At 38.1% G+C, this 16331-nt stretch overlaps 1 protein-coding gene across 7 annotated transcripts in view; it reads right to left on the bottom strand.

Annotated features, from left to right (window-relative positions):
* GON4L (gon-4 like) overlaps nt 1-16331 on the bottom strand; it is a 90623-nt gene that overhangs the window by 46845 nt on the left and 27447 nt on the right. For 5 of the 7 annotated variants that reach the window (XM_061183320.1, XM_061183321.1, XM_061183322.1 and 2 more), the window contains 6 exons: nt 13882-13932; nt 13470-13565; nt 12480-12599; nt 11726-11896; nt 7982-8174; nt 1458-1559 (listed from right to left, as the gene is read on the bottom strand). In XM_061183320.1, the coding sequence (XP_061039303.1) occupies nt 1458-1559; nt 7982-8174; nt 11726-11896; nt 12480-12599; nt 13470-13565; nt 13882-13932 (733 nt within the window). Of the gene's footprint in view, nt 1-1457; nt 1560-7981; nt 8175-11725; nt 11897-12479; nt 12600-13469; nt 13566-13881; nt 13933-16331 lie in introns of those variants that run through there. The other 2 variants (XM_061183327.1, XM_061183326.1) reach the window with 2 other exon arrangements.

Genomic DNA, 16331 nt, shown 5'->3' with positions numbered 1-16331 from the left:
TGTATCTATAAACTGAAGAAAGTAACAGACAAACAAGAAGGGAAGGCAAATGTATACCAGGCTGAGAGCTGAATTGAAATGCAATCTCCTACTTTTCTGCTTCAAGCAGAAAATGTTTCATGACCAGCACATGACACTGTGTACCATTAGCTCCTTCTTGAAAGACTCTTCCCTTGGTTTCTGAGACACAGGGCTTTCTTGGTTTTTCTCATACCTTCCTAGACCTTCCTTCACAATTTTCTCAAAACCTAAATCCTCAAGCCTTTTCTTTCTACGCTTTCTCTTTGATTCCTGGTGCTTTCCTTTCAATGCAACCTTAACTGTCATAACATACCAAAATAAATGGAAGATCTTCATAGAGGAAATGGCATTCTAATCTTAAAAACAACATGAAAGATGAAATAAAGCAACAAAACAGAACATAAGTCCTAAAGGATTGTGTTTACATAATTCTCTTTGCACAAAGACTTGCATTATTTAGGTACATAATAAACACTTTTGGATACTTATAAAACTTTCTTCATAACCTCGTCAAGAGCCAACGTCTTACCTTCACCATGTTGTGTATACTATTCCAGTACAGGGTCATGCACACACTCAATAAAAATCAACAGTTCCTGAAATATGTTTTCCATCATTGGCAAACTAGCAATGAAATAATTTTAAGCAAATGACTCAAGCCAAGTTATTTAATTGTTTTCCATGCCTCCAATCTTGCTCTCTTTACCCACCAAATCAATACATTAAACTGGCATTAAATCAAAGTGGTATTTCTAAAATCCAAATCAGTTCCTATTTATTTCCTGCTTTGAGCTCTCCTTTTTGATAGATCAAAAATCAGATCTAAGGCTCTCCATGAACTGAACACTGCTTAACTCTTCTATCACCACTCACTCATACGACTTAACCAAACTACTTACTATTTTCCAAACACATGTATTGTTGTTTCATAATTCCATGGTTTGCAGAATTCTTCTATTTGCAATATCCCTCTCTGCCCCCATTCACCAAAAATTTCTTATTGCTCCTTCAAAACTAAAATAAAACATCCCATTTTGTGAATCCTTCCCTAACCCATACCATACATTAGGACAGTATAACCCTCTTTTAGGCCACTAGTGTATACACAAACTATTATTATAGCACCTATCACTTGGTACTATAACTGTTTCTGTTTGTATCCCCTTACTAAGCTGACATCCTACAGGCAGAGGCCATGTCTTATTCATTTTGGTACAATCGCTGCCAAATACTCAATACATGACTGTGGGATGTAAAAATGAGTAACTGATAGGCTTCCTGAATATATATGTAAATTTAAAGAATTATAGAAATAAATGGATAGAGGAAGCTTAAATGTCTTGAGTGGGCTACAAACTTCAACTTCAAAAATCTGCAAAGTAAACAAAGGTAGATGTGGAGAAGTCAAGACCAGGACTCAATAAACACAGACTCACTGGTGATTCTTACTGCCCGGTCAGTGCGGAAATCCTCTGTGTCTGGTTCATCAAGGTCTTCCAGGAAATTATATTCTGGATCGTCATCATCATCTGCCTCATCTAGGAAAAAAAATGTTTTAGACACTTATTCCCAACTCTGAACTCATATCTCTAATGAAAATTTAAGATGTTCAGCACCATAAGAATCTACTCCAATAAAGCACATTTATTCTGAAGTTTTTATTTTTATTTTTTACTTATTTTTTGGCTGCGCCACACGGCTTGCCGGATCTTAGTTCCCTAACCAGGAATTAAACCCAGGCCCTCAGCAGTGAAAGCGCAGAGTCCTAACCGCAAGGGAATTCCCTATTCTCAAGTTTTTAAACAACTTATTCTTTTTTTCCTCAGTGCCTGTGCACAGATCATTTCCCACAGCGGACTCATCTCACCTATTCTCCCCAATTAGCCAAGTTCCTTCCTTCCTTCCTTTAAACAAAACTTAAATTTCTCAAAATGCAGCAAAAGCCTGAAAACTGAACATATAATTTATCTCAGTAAACCCACTTAGAGTAGTGCATCTCATTAAAATAATATTTTTATAAAACTCTTTATACAAAGGCATTGATAGTGAAAAAAGGAATGACCCTAATTCCCAATAATTAGGGAATGACTATAATTATGATGCCTTAGTATAAAATAGTATATACATATAGAATGTAAACATTCTATACATGTTCAACACATTCATGACAAAAGTACAACACAATGCACACATAATACTCATAAGCATAAAAAAATTATATCCCTACAATAACTCAAATAACTAAAAATATACAAAAATAACAAACATTTGTAATGGCAGCACATAGAAGTATGGGTATTTTTCTCCCTTGCAATTTTCTCTAATGTTGATGCTATGATGTCTTTTAGATTCCTAACTAAAAATCTTGAAGGAGTCAATCAGTTATGGATTGTTATATATATATGTATTTTTAATAAATTTATTTATTTTATTTATTTTTGGCTGCATTGGGTCTTTGTTGCTGCACGGGCTTTCTCTAGTTGCAGTGAGCGGGGACTACTCTTCGTTGTGGTACGTGGTCTTCTCATTGCAGTGGCTTCTCTTTGTTGTGGAACACGGGCTCTAGGCGCGCAGGCTTCAGCAGATGTGGCTCGTGGGCTCTAGAGCACAGGGTCAGTAGTTGTGGTGCACGGGCTTAGCTGATCTGTGGCACGTGGGATCTTCCCAGACCAGGGCTCGAACCCATGTACCCTGCATTGGCAGGCAGATTCTTAACCACTGTGCCACCAGGGAAGCCCCTGGATTGTTATATTAAGGTAAAATTTTTCCTGGGACAACTTTAGATCAGCATCATCTAATAGAATTTTCTGCAAGGTCGGAAATGTTCTACATATGCATTGTACGACAACGGTAGCCCCTAGCCACATGAGGCAACTGAGAACTTGAAATGTGGCTAGTGCAACTGAGGAAGTGAATTAAAAGAAAAAGCAAAAACAAAGCCTAGCAAATGAGAATAACTAATTCCTTACCACTATGTTGCCATTACACAGGAGGGAGATCTCTATGTATTACAATAGAAAGATGTCTAAATTATATTAAGTGAACGAAGCAAGTTGCAGATGCAGGACAATATGTATAGTATGATTCCTTTCTTGGAAAAAAAGATAAATATGTGCTTGATTAAACACAGAGAAAACATCTAGAAAGAATTAACAAAGACTGAAGGATAGAACTCTTTCTTTTCTTAATTTTTCATAATAAATATCTTTCATTAAAAATAAAAATATATACACACACTTTTTTTTTTTAATTTTTGGCTGCATTGAGTCTTCGTTGCTGCGTGCGGGCTTTCTCTAGTTGTGGCGAGCGGGGGCTACTCTTCATTGCGATGTGCGGGCTTCTCACTGCGGTAGCTTCTCTTGTTGTGGAGCACAGGCTCTAGGCGCGCAGGCTTCAGTAGTTGTGGTGTGCGGGCTCAGCAGTTGTGGCTTGTGGGTTCTAGAGCGCAGGCTCAGTAGTTGTGGCGCACGGGCTTAGTTGCTCCGCGGCATGTGGGATCTTCCTGGACCAGGAATTGAACCCGTGTCCCCTACATTGGCAGGCTGACTGTTAACCTCTGCACCACCAGGGAAGTCCCACACACACATTTTTGATTCATAATCACTAGAAAATTTGTACTGATAAACCCCAATCTAACCTGATATTCTTTACTCAACATTTATTGTTTATAATATATAAATCTGCATTGTATATATATAGCTATTTAAATGTGAAGGCTTTTTCACCCATCTATAGGTTTATCCCCCAATAAAAATGTTTTAAATCCTTAGGAATGGAATCCTGTCTTCATAATCTCTATAGTACTTTCTATGTAAGTCTCTTTACAGCAGGTTCTTTACAAACGTTGCTGAATAATATAAGTTCTGGGGAAAGCCTATAACATATGGATACTGCACACACGTTTGGACCCCCATCTGTTTACGTGCAAGAACTACAATAGACAGCTTCTGCCCATACCATACAAACGGGTCAGCCAATATTCTCAGAGAACCCATTTGGCAAACATGTTGAAAAATCATTTAGGAAGGTTTCTTCTGAGTTCTGCTTAGCTTTTAGTACCCTGATTGTGGAACCTGCCCTCTGGGTCTAATTACTTTTTTGACTGATTGACAATGTCAGCATCTACCCAGCTGATCTCAATTTTGTGTACCCACCTCCTCTAGTGCAGCCTCTTATTTTTTGCAAATGAGACTCTCCCTTTTAATAATATGCAGAGCAGATGGTACTAGGAACATGTCAAAATAGTTAGCCACGTAATACTACCAAAATAAACCAGCATATGGCTAAAGTTTGGTACTGTGATCTATATCTAGCATCATTTCCTATTTACCAGCACTCACAAAATTCAGCTGGTAGATCTGGGGATCCAAACCTACCCTAGTCATTGGCTCTATGTTCTCTTTTTTAAATCTTTCCTAATAAGGAAACAAAAAAATACTGTTTTAAAGAAAGAGGATTTTCATCCTCCCCACTAACCATTATTCCATTTCCTCGATCAACCCTTATCATACACTCTTATTTCTCCCAGACCAGTAGTTTCCAAACTTTAGGATATATAAGAATTTGATACCTAGACGATAACCATTAGTGATTCTGATTCAGTAGGTATGGAGTGAGACCCTGGAATCTGTTTTTGTTTTTTGTTTTTTTTATTTTGGCTGCGTTGGGTCCTTGTTGCGGTACGTGGGCTTCTCATTACGGTGGCTTCTCTTGTTGCAGAGCATGGGCTCTAGGCACGTGGGCTTCAGTAGTTGTAGCACGCAGGCTCAGTAGCTGTGGCGCATGGGCTTAGTTGCTCCGCGGCATGTGAGATCTTCCCGGACCAGGGCTCAAACCCACGTCCCCTGCCTTGGCAGGTGGATTCTTAACCCTGCACCACCAGGCAAGTCCCTGGAATCTGTATCTTAACATCATCCAACAAATATATCCCTACACTCCCTGATTCTGATTCAAATTCTAGGGACAAATTATGAGAAACACCACCCAGACTCCCAAAATCCTGACAGCCAACTCTGGCCTTTCCTCCTCAACAGCCAGCATTTCAGCTCTTTCAACCAAGGTGATAACAATCAGGGCACCAAAGCTGCTGCCCTAATAAAGCCATGAAAACCTGACTTAATTACTATCAATATTTTGTCTTAGCTTAGGTCTAAGGACAAAATGCAGAGCTTGCTTATGAAGCATCACATGCATTTAAAAAAATGCTTTAATGTCCCCTGAGACTTCTTTGAGATATGTTCCTAGAATATTAAACTGGGTTGTAATCCTAGCAGTATAACAATTGATTCTATAACACAGAGCAACACAATGAATTTCTCTGACACTTTTACAAAATGGATAGAATTATCCTTGTCCCTGTTCACTCCTTTCTGCAGAGATTTTTGAGCCTTGGTATCTTAGACCTTGAATGCGTTGATAGAAAAAGGAAGTGTCAATAAATGAACTTCATGAGAATAATAAATCCCCAAAAAAAGTGACATAAAAAAACTTCATGTATGCAGATGTGTACATTTTTCTGGGGAGTGGCTGCACAGCTTTCATCAGATTCTCAAAGGGGTAAGGAATGGAAAAGCTAGCAGCTTAGACTCCTATCAGAAGACTAATGCGATAATACATCAGTTGTTGATTATTAAGGAACTGACTCTCCAGTTAATATGTCAATGACTCAGCTGCAAATTTCATCCTTTTCTCCTTCATGCAAGTTTGTGCATTTCATCGCTTATTACCACTTCTGCTATAGAAGGTGGGTGGAGAAGAACAAAAATGCTAAAATTCAAACCACTTTGCTTCTTGTTACCTGTCTTTTCTAAATGTTTAGGGAATTTAAATTTAGGACTGAAATTCTTCCTATTGCCACATTAATGTGGAAAACTAAAAGGTAACGTCATATTTGAAAACTCTCACGAGAGGCACATCAAACTATTATCACTGATCCTTCTGTGGCATGAAACTGTCATCATGAGGAAAGGCTTTAACAGTTTTCTTTACACAATATTTGATTTCTTTACTCTAAGCACGTATTACCCTTATGGTTATAATACAGAATATAAGAGAAAACTCTGGGGAGCATATATTCTACAGAACCTAAATACATATTATCTCAATGTCACTTCCACCCATCTGATTCCTCTCTTGTCACTGTTGTCAAATATCTTTCAAAGGTCCATCTCAAATACCACCTTTTTCATGTTGCTATCTCTGGTCATGCTAAACAATAATTCTCTCTCTTCTAAAACCTTAGAACAGAGTTTATGCCACTTTTATGGTGCATCTGAGTTCATTCAACTTCATTAATCTGAAATGTATCATGCATTTAACAATGGACCAGGCACCATTCATACATGTTTACTCCCTAACAAAATGATCATTTTCCTCTATCTCTCATAGAACCTAACACACTGCCTTGTAAAAGAAAGTACTCAATACCAAATGCCAAATTATGTGCAATATAGTTATTAATAGCTTTATAAGGTAAATATGAGAACTTACTTTCTTTCATTCACTTATCCTAATTTATTCCTGGCCTTACCTACCCAAATATTTACTCAGTCTATTTCCATACAAGCTATATGTTCTCTTATTTATCTTAAAGCATTATCCTTTCAACACAAAAATCTTACAGTAGTTGTTCTTAGAAGACAGGGAAAAGAATAAAGATATGCTCTGTAAGTTGTCTGTAATTAAGTTTGATAGGACATCATGTGATCCAGAAATAGCAGCAATGAATTTGGCTACGGATTAAAGTGAGATAGTGAATAACTCTGTTCACATAAAAATGCAAGTAAGACTTTGGTTCAGTTATACACATTTTTTAAAAAGTGTGATCTTCCACAACACAACCAGTATGAATATCCTGGTCACTCCCCATTGAAGAGAGTCAAAAGGAAACAACAATAGTAACAAAACTGCCCTGATTCCATCAAAAGAATGTGACATCATCTGGAATCACTACAAACTAAATCAATCTCTCATTTCCTCTAAATTTACAGAAACACTGCACAAAATGATGAATGGTAACTGACTTTCACTATAGTACGCTTAAAAAAAACCCACCAAAGACAATTTTAACAATGTATTGTTTTAAAGTAAGAATTTTACTTATATTCTAAAACAAATAAGGGTTGCAGCAGGGATTCTTACACCATGTATGACTGTAGTCAACATTGTTTCTGTCTGATCAATTCTCCTTCCCTACTTCTGGAAACACTGTCACTTCTTTTGGGTAATTGCTTACTCCAACCCCGTTGTTTACAAGGTGCTGCCAATCACAGGACTCCATGCTGAAACAGTCTCCCTATTGAAGCCATGCAATACCAAGATAGTGGGCATGTGATCAAACCCAACCAATCAGAGTTGTTCCTCTGGATTTTTCAAACTGGAGCCTGTAGGAGAGAGTTCTTCTGATGTGGGGACAAACCAAGAAGTGAATGGTGTGCTTATGATCATAGTTCCAGCCTTGTAGAAAAAAATAGGTTTGAGAATGCAGTTGACTGACAAAAAGTAGAGATAACCGCTTTTAAGAGGGAAAGTGGGTCTCAATTCCTCTGTAGGTTTTTCTGCCCTTCCCAAAGTCTGGTTTCATTCAGCAAGTTGAGAATTAGGATTCTCAACTTCAGCAAGTTGAGAGTTAGGATTCTTTCACCTGCATCAGGAAGAACCTTAACTAACATGACAGTCTTCGAGTGAGTCAATGCACTCTCGTGAAATCATATATAAAATTATATGTACATTTATGTTTCAGGGGAGGAATCTCAGCATTCAAAAGATTCCCCAAAAGACTCTTTAACAAAAACAAAAAGGGGGGGGGGGATGGAATTTAACTACTGATTTAGACCACATTGTTAAATACACAATTAAATCAATTAACCAAAAACACCCCTTTCTTTAAGCTTTTAACTAATGAAAATTTTACCAGAGACCATGGACAGAGTAGATATTAAATGCAAACAAAACCACTTACCTTCATTCCCCACATCATCATTCATAAGTCCCCCCAGCCACATCTTCCAATCCTCATCATCTGCTGTATTGGGGTCATACATGTCTGGGGTGATGTCTGGAGCTCGGAGCTCTGCCTCTAGTTGCCCCAGGGGAACATTTTTCAGAGGCATCTTAGAGCGAGTTCGGAAGGCAATGAGACTGTCATCCATGGGCTAGCCAATGGAGAAGGAAATAAAAACGTATCACTGAATGCCTAATGCTTTCAATTTTTCCAAACTTCATCATATCCTGTGTGTTTCTCTTCTTAGCTTAAAACACAAGGTCTCTTCTCTAAACCATTTGGATTTATTATTCTTTGTCTGAGAAACTTTAAGGATAATGACATCAATTTTTTTTTTGTAGGTACCAATGTCTTTTTTTTTTTAAAAGGTTATACTCCATTTATAGTTCTTATAAAATATTGGCTATATTCCCCATGTTGTACAATATATCCTTGTATATCCTTATAATGACATCAGTTTTAAAACCAACATTTCAGGAACATTTATAAGAGCTTTATTAAGATATAATTTACACACCATAAAACTCACTCTTTTAAAGTGTATAACTGAGTGGATCTTACTATAGTCACAGAGTTGTGTGAGATCACCACTATCTAATTCCAAAACATTTTCATCACCCCAAAAAGAAAGGCCATTTCCCTTAGTGGTAGCTCCCCATTCTTCCCTGATCCCCGTCTCTGATACCCACTAATCTTTCTGTCTCTATGGATTTGCTTATGCTGGACATTTTATATAAAAGGAATCATAGGGACTTCCCTGGTGGTCCAGTGGGTAAGACTCCACGCTCCCAATGCAGGGGGCCTGGGTTTGATCGCTGGTCAGGGAACTAGATCCCGCACATGTGCTGCAACTAAGAGTTCGCATACTGCAACTAAGAGTCCGCATGCCGCAACTAAGAGTCCGCATGCCACAACTAAGAGTCCGCATGCCGCAACTAAGAAGTCTGCATGCCACAATTAAAAAGATCTCACACGCCACAACGAAGACCCGGCACAGCCAAAATAAATAAATAAATAAATAAATAAATAAATATTTTTAAAAATAAATAAAAGGAATCATACAATATGTGGCCTTTTGTCTCTGGCTTCTTTCACTTAGCATAATGTTTTCAAAGTTCACCCATTTTGTAGCATGTATCAGTACTCATTCCTTTTCTTTTTGTAATAAAATTTATTTATTCTATTTATTTTATTTTTGGCTGCGTTGGGTCTTCGTTGCTGTGAGCGGGCTTCTTATTGCGGTGGCTTCTCTCACTGCAGAGCCCAGGCTCTAGGCGTGCACGCTTCAGGAGTTGTGGCTCGCGGGCTCTAGAGCGCAGGCTCAGTAGTTGTAGCGCACAGCCTTAGTTGCTCCGCGGCACGTGGGATCTTCCCGGACCAGGGCTCAAACCCGTGTCCCCTGCATTGGCAGACGGATTCTTAACCACTGCACCACCAGGGAAGCCCCTCATTCCTTTTTATTGAGAAAAAAGGAAATGAATAATGTCTATTCATACTCTTTGCCCATTTTTTAATTCGGTTGTCTTTTTATTGTTGACTTATAAGAGTTCATTATATATTGCAGATACAAGACCCTTACCAGATATGTGATTTGCAATTATTTTCTCCCACTTTCTGGGCTGTCTCCACTTTTTTGATGTATCCTCTGAGGCACAAAAGTTTTTAACTGTGATGAGGTCCAATTTACCTATTCTTTTTGTCATTTGTGCTTTTGGTATTGTATTAAGAAACCACTGCCTAATCAAAGGTCACAGAGATTTACTCTATGTTTTGTTCTAAGAGTTCTATAATTTTAGCCCTTACATTTAAGTCAATGATCTATTTTGAGTTAACTTTTGAGCGTGGTGTGAGGTAAGGGTCTAACTTTATACTCTTGCATGTGGATTTCCAGTTGTCACAGCACCATTTGTTGAAAGACTATTCTTTTCCCATTAATTGGTCTTGGAACACTTGTCAAAGATTAATTGACCATAAATTTAAGAGTTTATTTCTAGACTATCAATTCTGTTCCACTGATCTGTATGTCTATTCCTTTTTTTTTTCTAAAAAGATACTTTAAGAGAAGTATCTTTTATTTTTACTTTTTAAAAATTTATTTATTTATTTATTTATTTATTTGGCTGCTTCGGGTCTTAGTTGCAGCACACAGGATCTTTTGTGTGGCGTGAGGGCGTCTCTCTAGTTGTGGCGTGCAGGCTCCAGAGCGTGCGGCCAGTTGCGCACGGCCAGGGGGAAGGGTAAGCTGGGACGAAGTGACAGAGCAGCATTAACATATATACACTACAAAATGTAAAATAGACAGCTAGTGGGAAGTAGCTACATAGCACAGGGAGATCAGCCTGGTGCTTTGTGTCCCCCTAGAGGGGTGGGATAGGGAGGGTGGGAAGGAGACGTCAGAGGGAGAGGATATGGGGATATATGTATACATATAGCTGATTCACTTTGTTATACAGGAGAAACTAACACAACATTGTAAAGCAATTATACTCCAATAAAGATGTTAAAAAAAATAATAATAACTGGCTGGGACTTCCGTGGCAGTCCAGTGGTTAAGACTCCGCGCTTCCAATCAGGGGGTGCGGGTTTGATCCCTGGTCAGGGAACTAGGATCCTACATGCCGCGCAGCACAGCCAAAAGAAAAATAAATAAATAAAGATTAAAAAAAAAAAAAAAATAAGAACTGTCTAATGATGGAATTTAGAAGGTCATCATTTGACAATAACCATAGTAATGACTGTTTCAATCAAGAACAAGCAATGGATGCTAAAATTAGTGTGTGAAAAGATATTTTGCCTCAAAGATACATACTAATTAATTTAAAAAATGGTAAAATAATAATTTTACAGCGAGGAAAACAAGCAGACACCACCTTAACCATGTGATCAAATTTAACATGACGGAAGTCACGTGCCTCCTGATATGATGCGCTAAAAAGGACATATCACTTCTGTGATATTTGTGCCAAAAGTGCATAACCTGAATCTAATTATAAGGAAGTATCAGAAAAGTCAAAATTGAGGAACATTCTGTAAAATAATTGCTCTATAAGGTTCAAAAACGTCAAGGTTATGAAACCTTGAGAAACTGTTCCCAATAAAAAGAGTCTAAGAGACAAGATGACTAAATACAACATGTAATCCTAGACTGGATCCCGGATCACACAAAAAAATCATTTTTCTTTTGCTTTATATAAAAGACATTATTGGGACAATTGGCAAAATCCAAATAGGGACTTTAATAGACTATATAATATTATATATCCTTATTTTCATAATCAAATGTCCTCATTTGTAGGAAATATACACTAAGATATTTAGGGGTAAAAACGCATCATGACTGCAACACACTCTAAAGCAATTCAGGAAAAAATAAATGTGTACAGAGAGAGAGAAAGAAGGAGAAAATGATGAAGCAATTGTGGTAAAGGTTAATATTTGAGGAATCTGGCTGAAGGTTGTTCCTATGTTCCACATTTTAAAATGCTCTCTGTCACATACCTTATTTCATCCTTAGGAACTGCCATTCTCACTTAATTCTCACTTACAATAAAATAGCACAAACTAAATAGAGTACCAAAGACCTATAATTTCATGACTGTTACTTATTGTATCAGAATTTAACATCTTCCCTTCTCCCTTCCCAATCTGAGCAACGACTGAATTATTCCATTTGACTTTTTCAGCAATTTAGAGTTATGTTACCTGGAAAGAATCCATGCAGACTGGACTGGAAGCCAGCTCCTCATCTACCGCATGCAACTTCTCCATGAAAGTACTATCCTTGGTCTGTTTGGGCTTTGGTGGGGGTGGAGGCCCCATGGGCACTACCTCAGCACTGATGTGCCTAATGGCAGGTGTGGTGACTTTCTCAGCCTGATTAAAAGAGGCAACTATGTTAAAAATTAAAGGGAGGAAGGGAAGAAAAGAGGAAAAAAAAAAAAAAGCAGGAGGAGAGAAGCATGTCTTTCATGTGCTAGCAATCTTTCTCTTCCCATCTAGATAGAGGTATATAAAAACAAAGGCACTGTCAAGGACATTAATCTAATTAGGTTTCATCCTATTTCCAATGACGCCAACAGGATGCCACTTAGGTTATCAAAAGCAGGGAAATACAATAAAAATGGCTTTAGAACAATATTAGAAAACACATACAAAAAAGAGAAGGGTAGAAGGAAAGAAACTCTGCCAGTCACTCACATTTGGCCCCTTAATAAGAACTCTCCCTGTCACTGAGTTCCAGTTTTCTCTTAACTGTTCACTGACTTAAGGGAATTTGAAATTCAGTTATAACTAGTCACAAATACCAGGAAGATAATGGCATGATTACTGATCTTGAATCATGTTTGGCAAAGGGTGACGGCTTAGAATCACCATGGAGAAATGATCTATTTATACAGTTAAATAATCTACTTATAGAGCATCTCTAATTTATCTTGCTAGTATCATGTGGATTTACCTCTGATAATATGCCACTCTCCTCATCTGTTTCAGTCATCTCAGAAGACTGTCTCAATCTGGATTTCTTTGCCCCACGTGGAGATGAAGCAGTGCTTTCAACATCACTTTCCAATAAACTCTACAAAACAAATCCAGTTCACTTTCATATGTATGCCCATACCTCATTCCACTGAGTTTGAAGTACCTCAGTAGAATGAATCACAAAATATCAATCACTGAATTAGAGTAAGAGAATAAAATTTAAATAAAAGCTTAATTTGCTGAAGGTAGGAACAGGGATCGGATCTCTATCCTCGTCAGCACTGTAAACTCTGTAAAACTGTAAGGCATTGATTTAAAATGCTTTAACAAACAAGTCAAAGAACACATTAAGAAATAGAATATTACATTAACTATGAAAATGAACAAACTATAGCTACAAGCAACAGTATAAATGAATCTCAAATGACTTGTGTTGAACCAAAAAAAAAAAGCCACACAAAAGAATAGACTATGGTTCCATTTACCTAAGGTTCAGAAACAGTAAAAAAATTGAACACAGTGTGTAGAGCTGCATATTTAGGTGATATAAGTAGAAAGATAAGCAAGGAAGTAATTACCAAAAAGTCAAGATAGTGGCTGTCTATAGGGGAAGAAAAGTGACTGTGATAAGAGGTGTCTGGCAATGTTATACTTAATGATTTTAAGGAAGTTTCATAAGGATTAGCTTTATAGTTATTTAAGCTGTATATTTTAATTTTTATCCTATGCACAGTTCTGCATGTTATATGTGTGTTATATTTCATAATACAAGACATGAAAAAATCAAGGGAGCATGAAGAGGAGTCACAGTCTTAGATTTATGCAAAGAAATGAGTAGAAAAAAGAACTGTGTTTCAACCCTCCGTATAGAACAAGTGATATTACTAAGGAAGCAAAGTACACTCTGCCTTGTGGAGCCAAATTTTTTCTACATTACCAACTAACACTCACACAGGTAACCACTGACCTCTTCAGCAGTCTCATCTTCTTCTTCATCATCGGGCTGGTACTCTTCATCTGAGGAATCATCGTCTTCAAGGTGGATATCCACAAACTGAGGAGGCTACATAAGTACAATTATAGAAAAAAATAAAATAATAGAAAACACGAATCATATGTATTTGGGAAATAAGGGGAAGAAAGCAGAGCAGGAAAACAAAAAAATCCTAAGAGCACAACAAGCAGCTAAAGCAAGTAATAAGCGGCAGGAGTTAAAAAGATTTCTAGCATGAGAGACAAACCTAAGACTAATGAAATGGAAAAAAACAAAGCTGGAATTTAAATAAATACATAGGTCAAAAAAAGTTAACAAACAGAAGCGTTTCGAAACTGATGAAGTCTTTCTGGAAAAGAATAAGAATTACCTCTTCCAAGTTTACCTTAATTTCATTGGCCTTCTTAATTGGTGAAATATTCCATGTTGGAATTACCTACCAACAAAGAATATAAATAGTTAAGTTCTCTTAACTAAAATAGACTGTTTTTCATTTTTACTTCTTCTTTACCATCACAAGGAGCCATCAGACTAACACGTAGCTGCAGTGATGTAGGGGTACTGATCTACACTGTCAAATATTTGTCAGAGCTTGGCAGAAGAAAAGGAGAGATGAATCTATTTCCATCATTAGCATCTCTGCCTTAAACCTAGTAAGAATCTGTATTACCCATAAATGGACAAAGTGTCTATATTGTCTACTTTAATTACAGCTTGGGTTCACATAGAATAATAAATATGAAAACTATTTGTAAACTACAGCAGTACAAACCTAGGATACTACAGGTGATAGCAGCCTTTTGCCATCAGTATGTCTTAATCAATTAGATAAATCCACCATAAGTATGCCTCCAAAAAGCTAGCCATGAAAAGTTCTTACGGAAGGATCTCGGAGTGAAGTGTCAAGTCGTACACAACTTCTTTTCAAATAGTCCAGGAAAAAACAATAGACAGACACAGAGAGAGATAAAGCAAATTTGGCAGAATTTTACATTGTTAAATCTAGATGGAATCTAGATTCACTGTAAAATTCTTTTCAACTTTTTCAGGATTTTAAAACGATAGAGGGCTTCCCTGGTGGCGCAGTGGTTGAGAGTCTGCCTGCCAATGCAGGGGACACGGGTTCGAGCCCTGGTCTGGGAGGATCCCACATGCCGCGGAGCAACTAAGTCCGTGAGCCACAACCACTGAGCCTGCGCGTCTGGAGCCTGTGTTCCGCAACAAGGGAGGCCACGATAGTGAGAGGCCTGCGCACCACAATGAAGAGTGGCCCCCGCTCGCTGCAACTAGAGAAAGCCCTCGCACAGAAATGAAGACCCAACGCAGCCAAAAATAAATAAATAAATAAAAGAACTGTCTAAAAAAAATAAAACAATAGAGGGGTTTCCCTGGTGGCGCAGTGGTTAAGAATCCGCCTGCCAACGCAGGGGACACGGGTTCGAGCCCTGCTCTGGGAAGATCCCACATGCCGCGGAGCAACAAAGCCTGTGCACCACAACTACTGAGCATGCACTCTAGAACCCGTGAGCCACAACTACTGAGCCCGTGTGCCACGACTCCTGAAGCCTGCGCGCCTAGAGCCCATGCCCCGCAATGAGAGAAGCCACCATAATGAGAAGCCCACGCACCGCAATGAAGAGTAGCCCCCCGTCGCTGCAACTAGAGAAAGCCCGTGCCCGTGCGCAGCAATGAAGACCCAATGCAGCCAAAAATAAATAAATAAAATAAATAAATAAATTTTAAAAATAAAAAAATAAATAAAACAATAGAGTTGGTGGGGGGAAGTTTTTAAAGAATTCTTTAAAACCTCTTACATACTCCTGACACAATACCATTGGAGTGAATAATTTTTTGACCATCTAACTGTGACCCCAACAAAATCATCATGAACAAAATCCAACAGACCATTAGGTTCTGTCTCTATAAGAAGCCTTAGGCCCTCCACATCTCCTCAGCCCTGCCATGTTGTGGCTACTTATCTAGCTCTGTGGAGCCAGGCCCAATACAGGGTGTAAAGGGAATGATGTGATTCAGGTCCATACCTCTTCTCATGTTTGTTTCTAAACCAATCAATTTTCCTACTGCCAAATCCATCAGGAAGGAGTCAGTCTATTAAGATTAAGAAGCAAGAGAAATGGACTCTAATCTTTGCTCTCCCACATAAACTATAGCCTTGGGTTGTCTACCTTCTCTGCAACTATATACGTGGTTGGTAGACATAATCCAGAGCCTGATTTGGATCTCCTTGGGTTTTTTTTAATCAAATATGGAATTAATGTTAATTATATTCTGTCAGGTAGACTTCACAGAACTTCTGTCTCACTGATGGCTGCTTTCATCATAGCTACCACATGTTCATTTGTGATTACTTCCTGGAGAAAGATGAAATTTCACTTTATGCAACCAGGGTTAGTCAATTAGACAAATATATACAAATATACATATATGATGTGGCTGTCAAAAAAAGCCAGTGCATAGGGGAGCAGGATTTTCCACCCTAAAATGTGTGTCTTTGGCCTATTAAAAAAAAAAAAAAAAAGCCAATGAAACCTTAGGCTGCATTAAGGGAAATATGGAATCTGAACACTGAGGGAATAAACCTAACTTCATTTGTTTATTTTATTCTTTTTTGGCTGCACCGTGCGGCATGCAGGATCTTAGTTCCCTGACCAGGGATTGAACCTGTACCCCTGCAGTGGAAGCTCAGAGTCTTAACCACTGGGCTGCCAGGGAAGTCCCAACCTAACTTTAATCTATACTAGTTAAACCCTATCTGGAGCACTAGATCCACTTAAGGCATACTTTTAAAAGGATATGGACAAACTTGGCACATGC

Source organism: Eubalaena glacialis, chromosome 3, assembly GCF_028564815.1.
Source record: "Eubalaena glacialis isolate mEubGla1 chromosome 3, mEubGla1.1.hap2.+ XY, whole genome shotgun sequence".
NCBI classification, from domain to species: Eukaryota; Metazoa; Chordata; class Mammalia; order Artiodactyla; family Balaenidae; genus Eubalaena; species Eubalaena glacialis.
The sequence above is the reverse complement of the archived record's forward strand: the minus strand, read 5'-3'. Positions and strand labels throughout refer to the sequence as shown.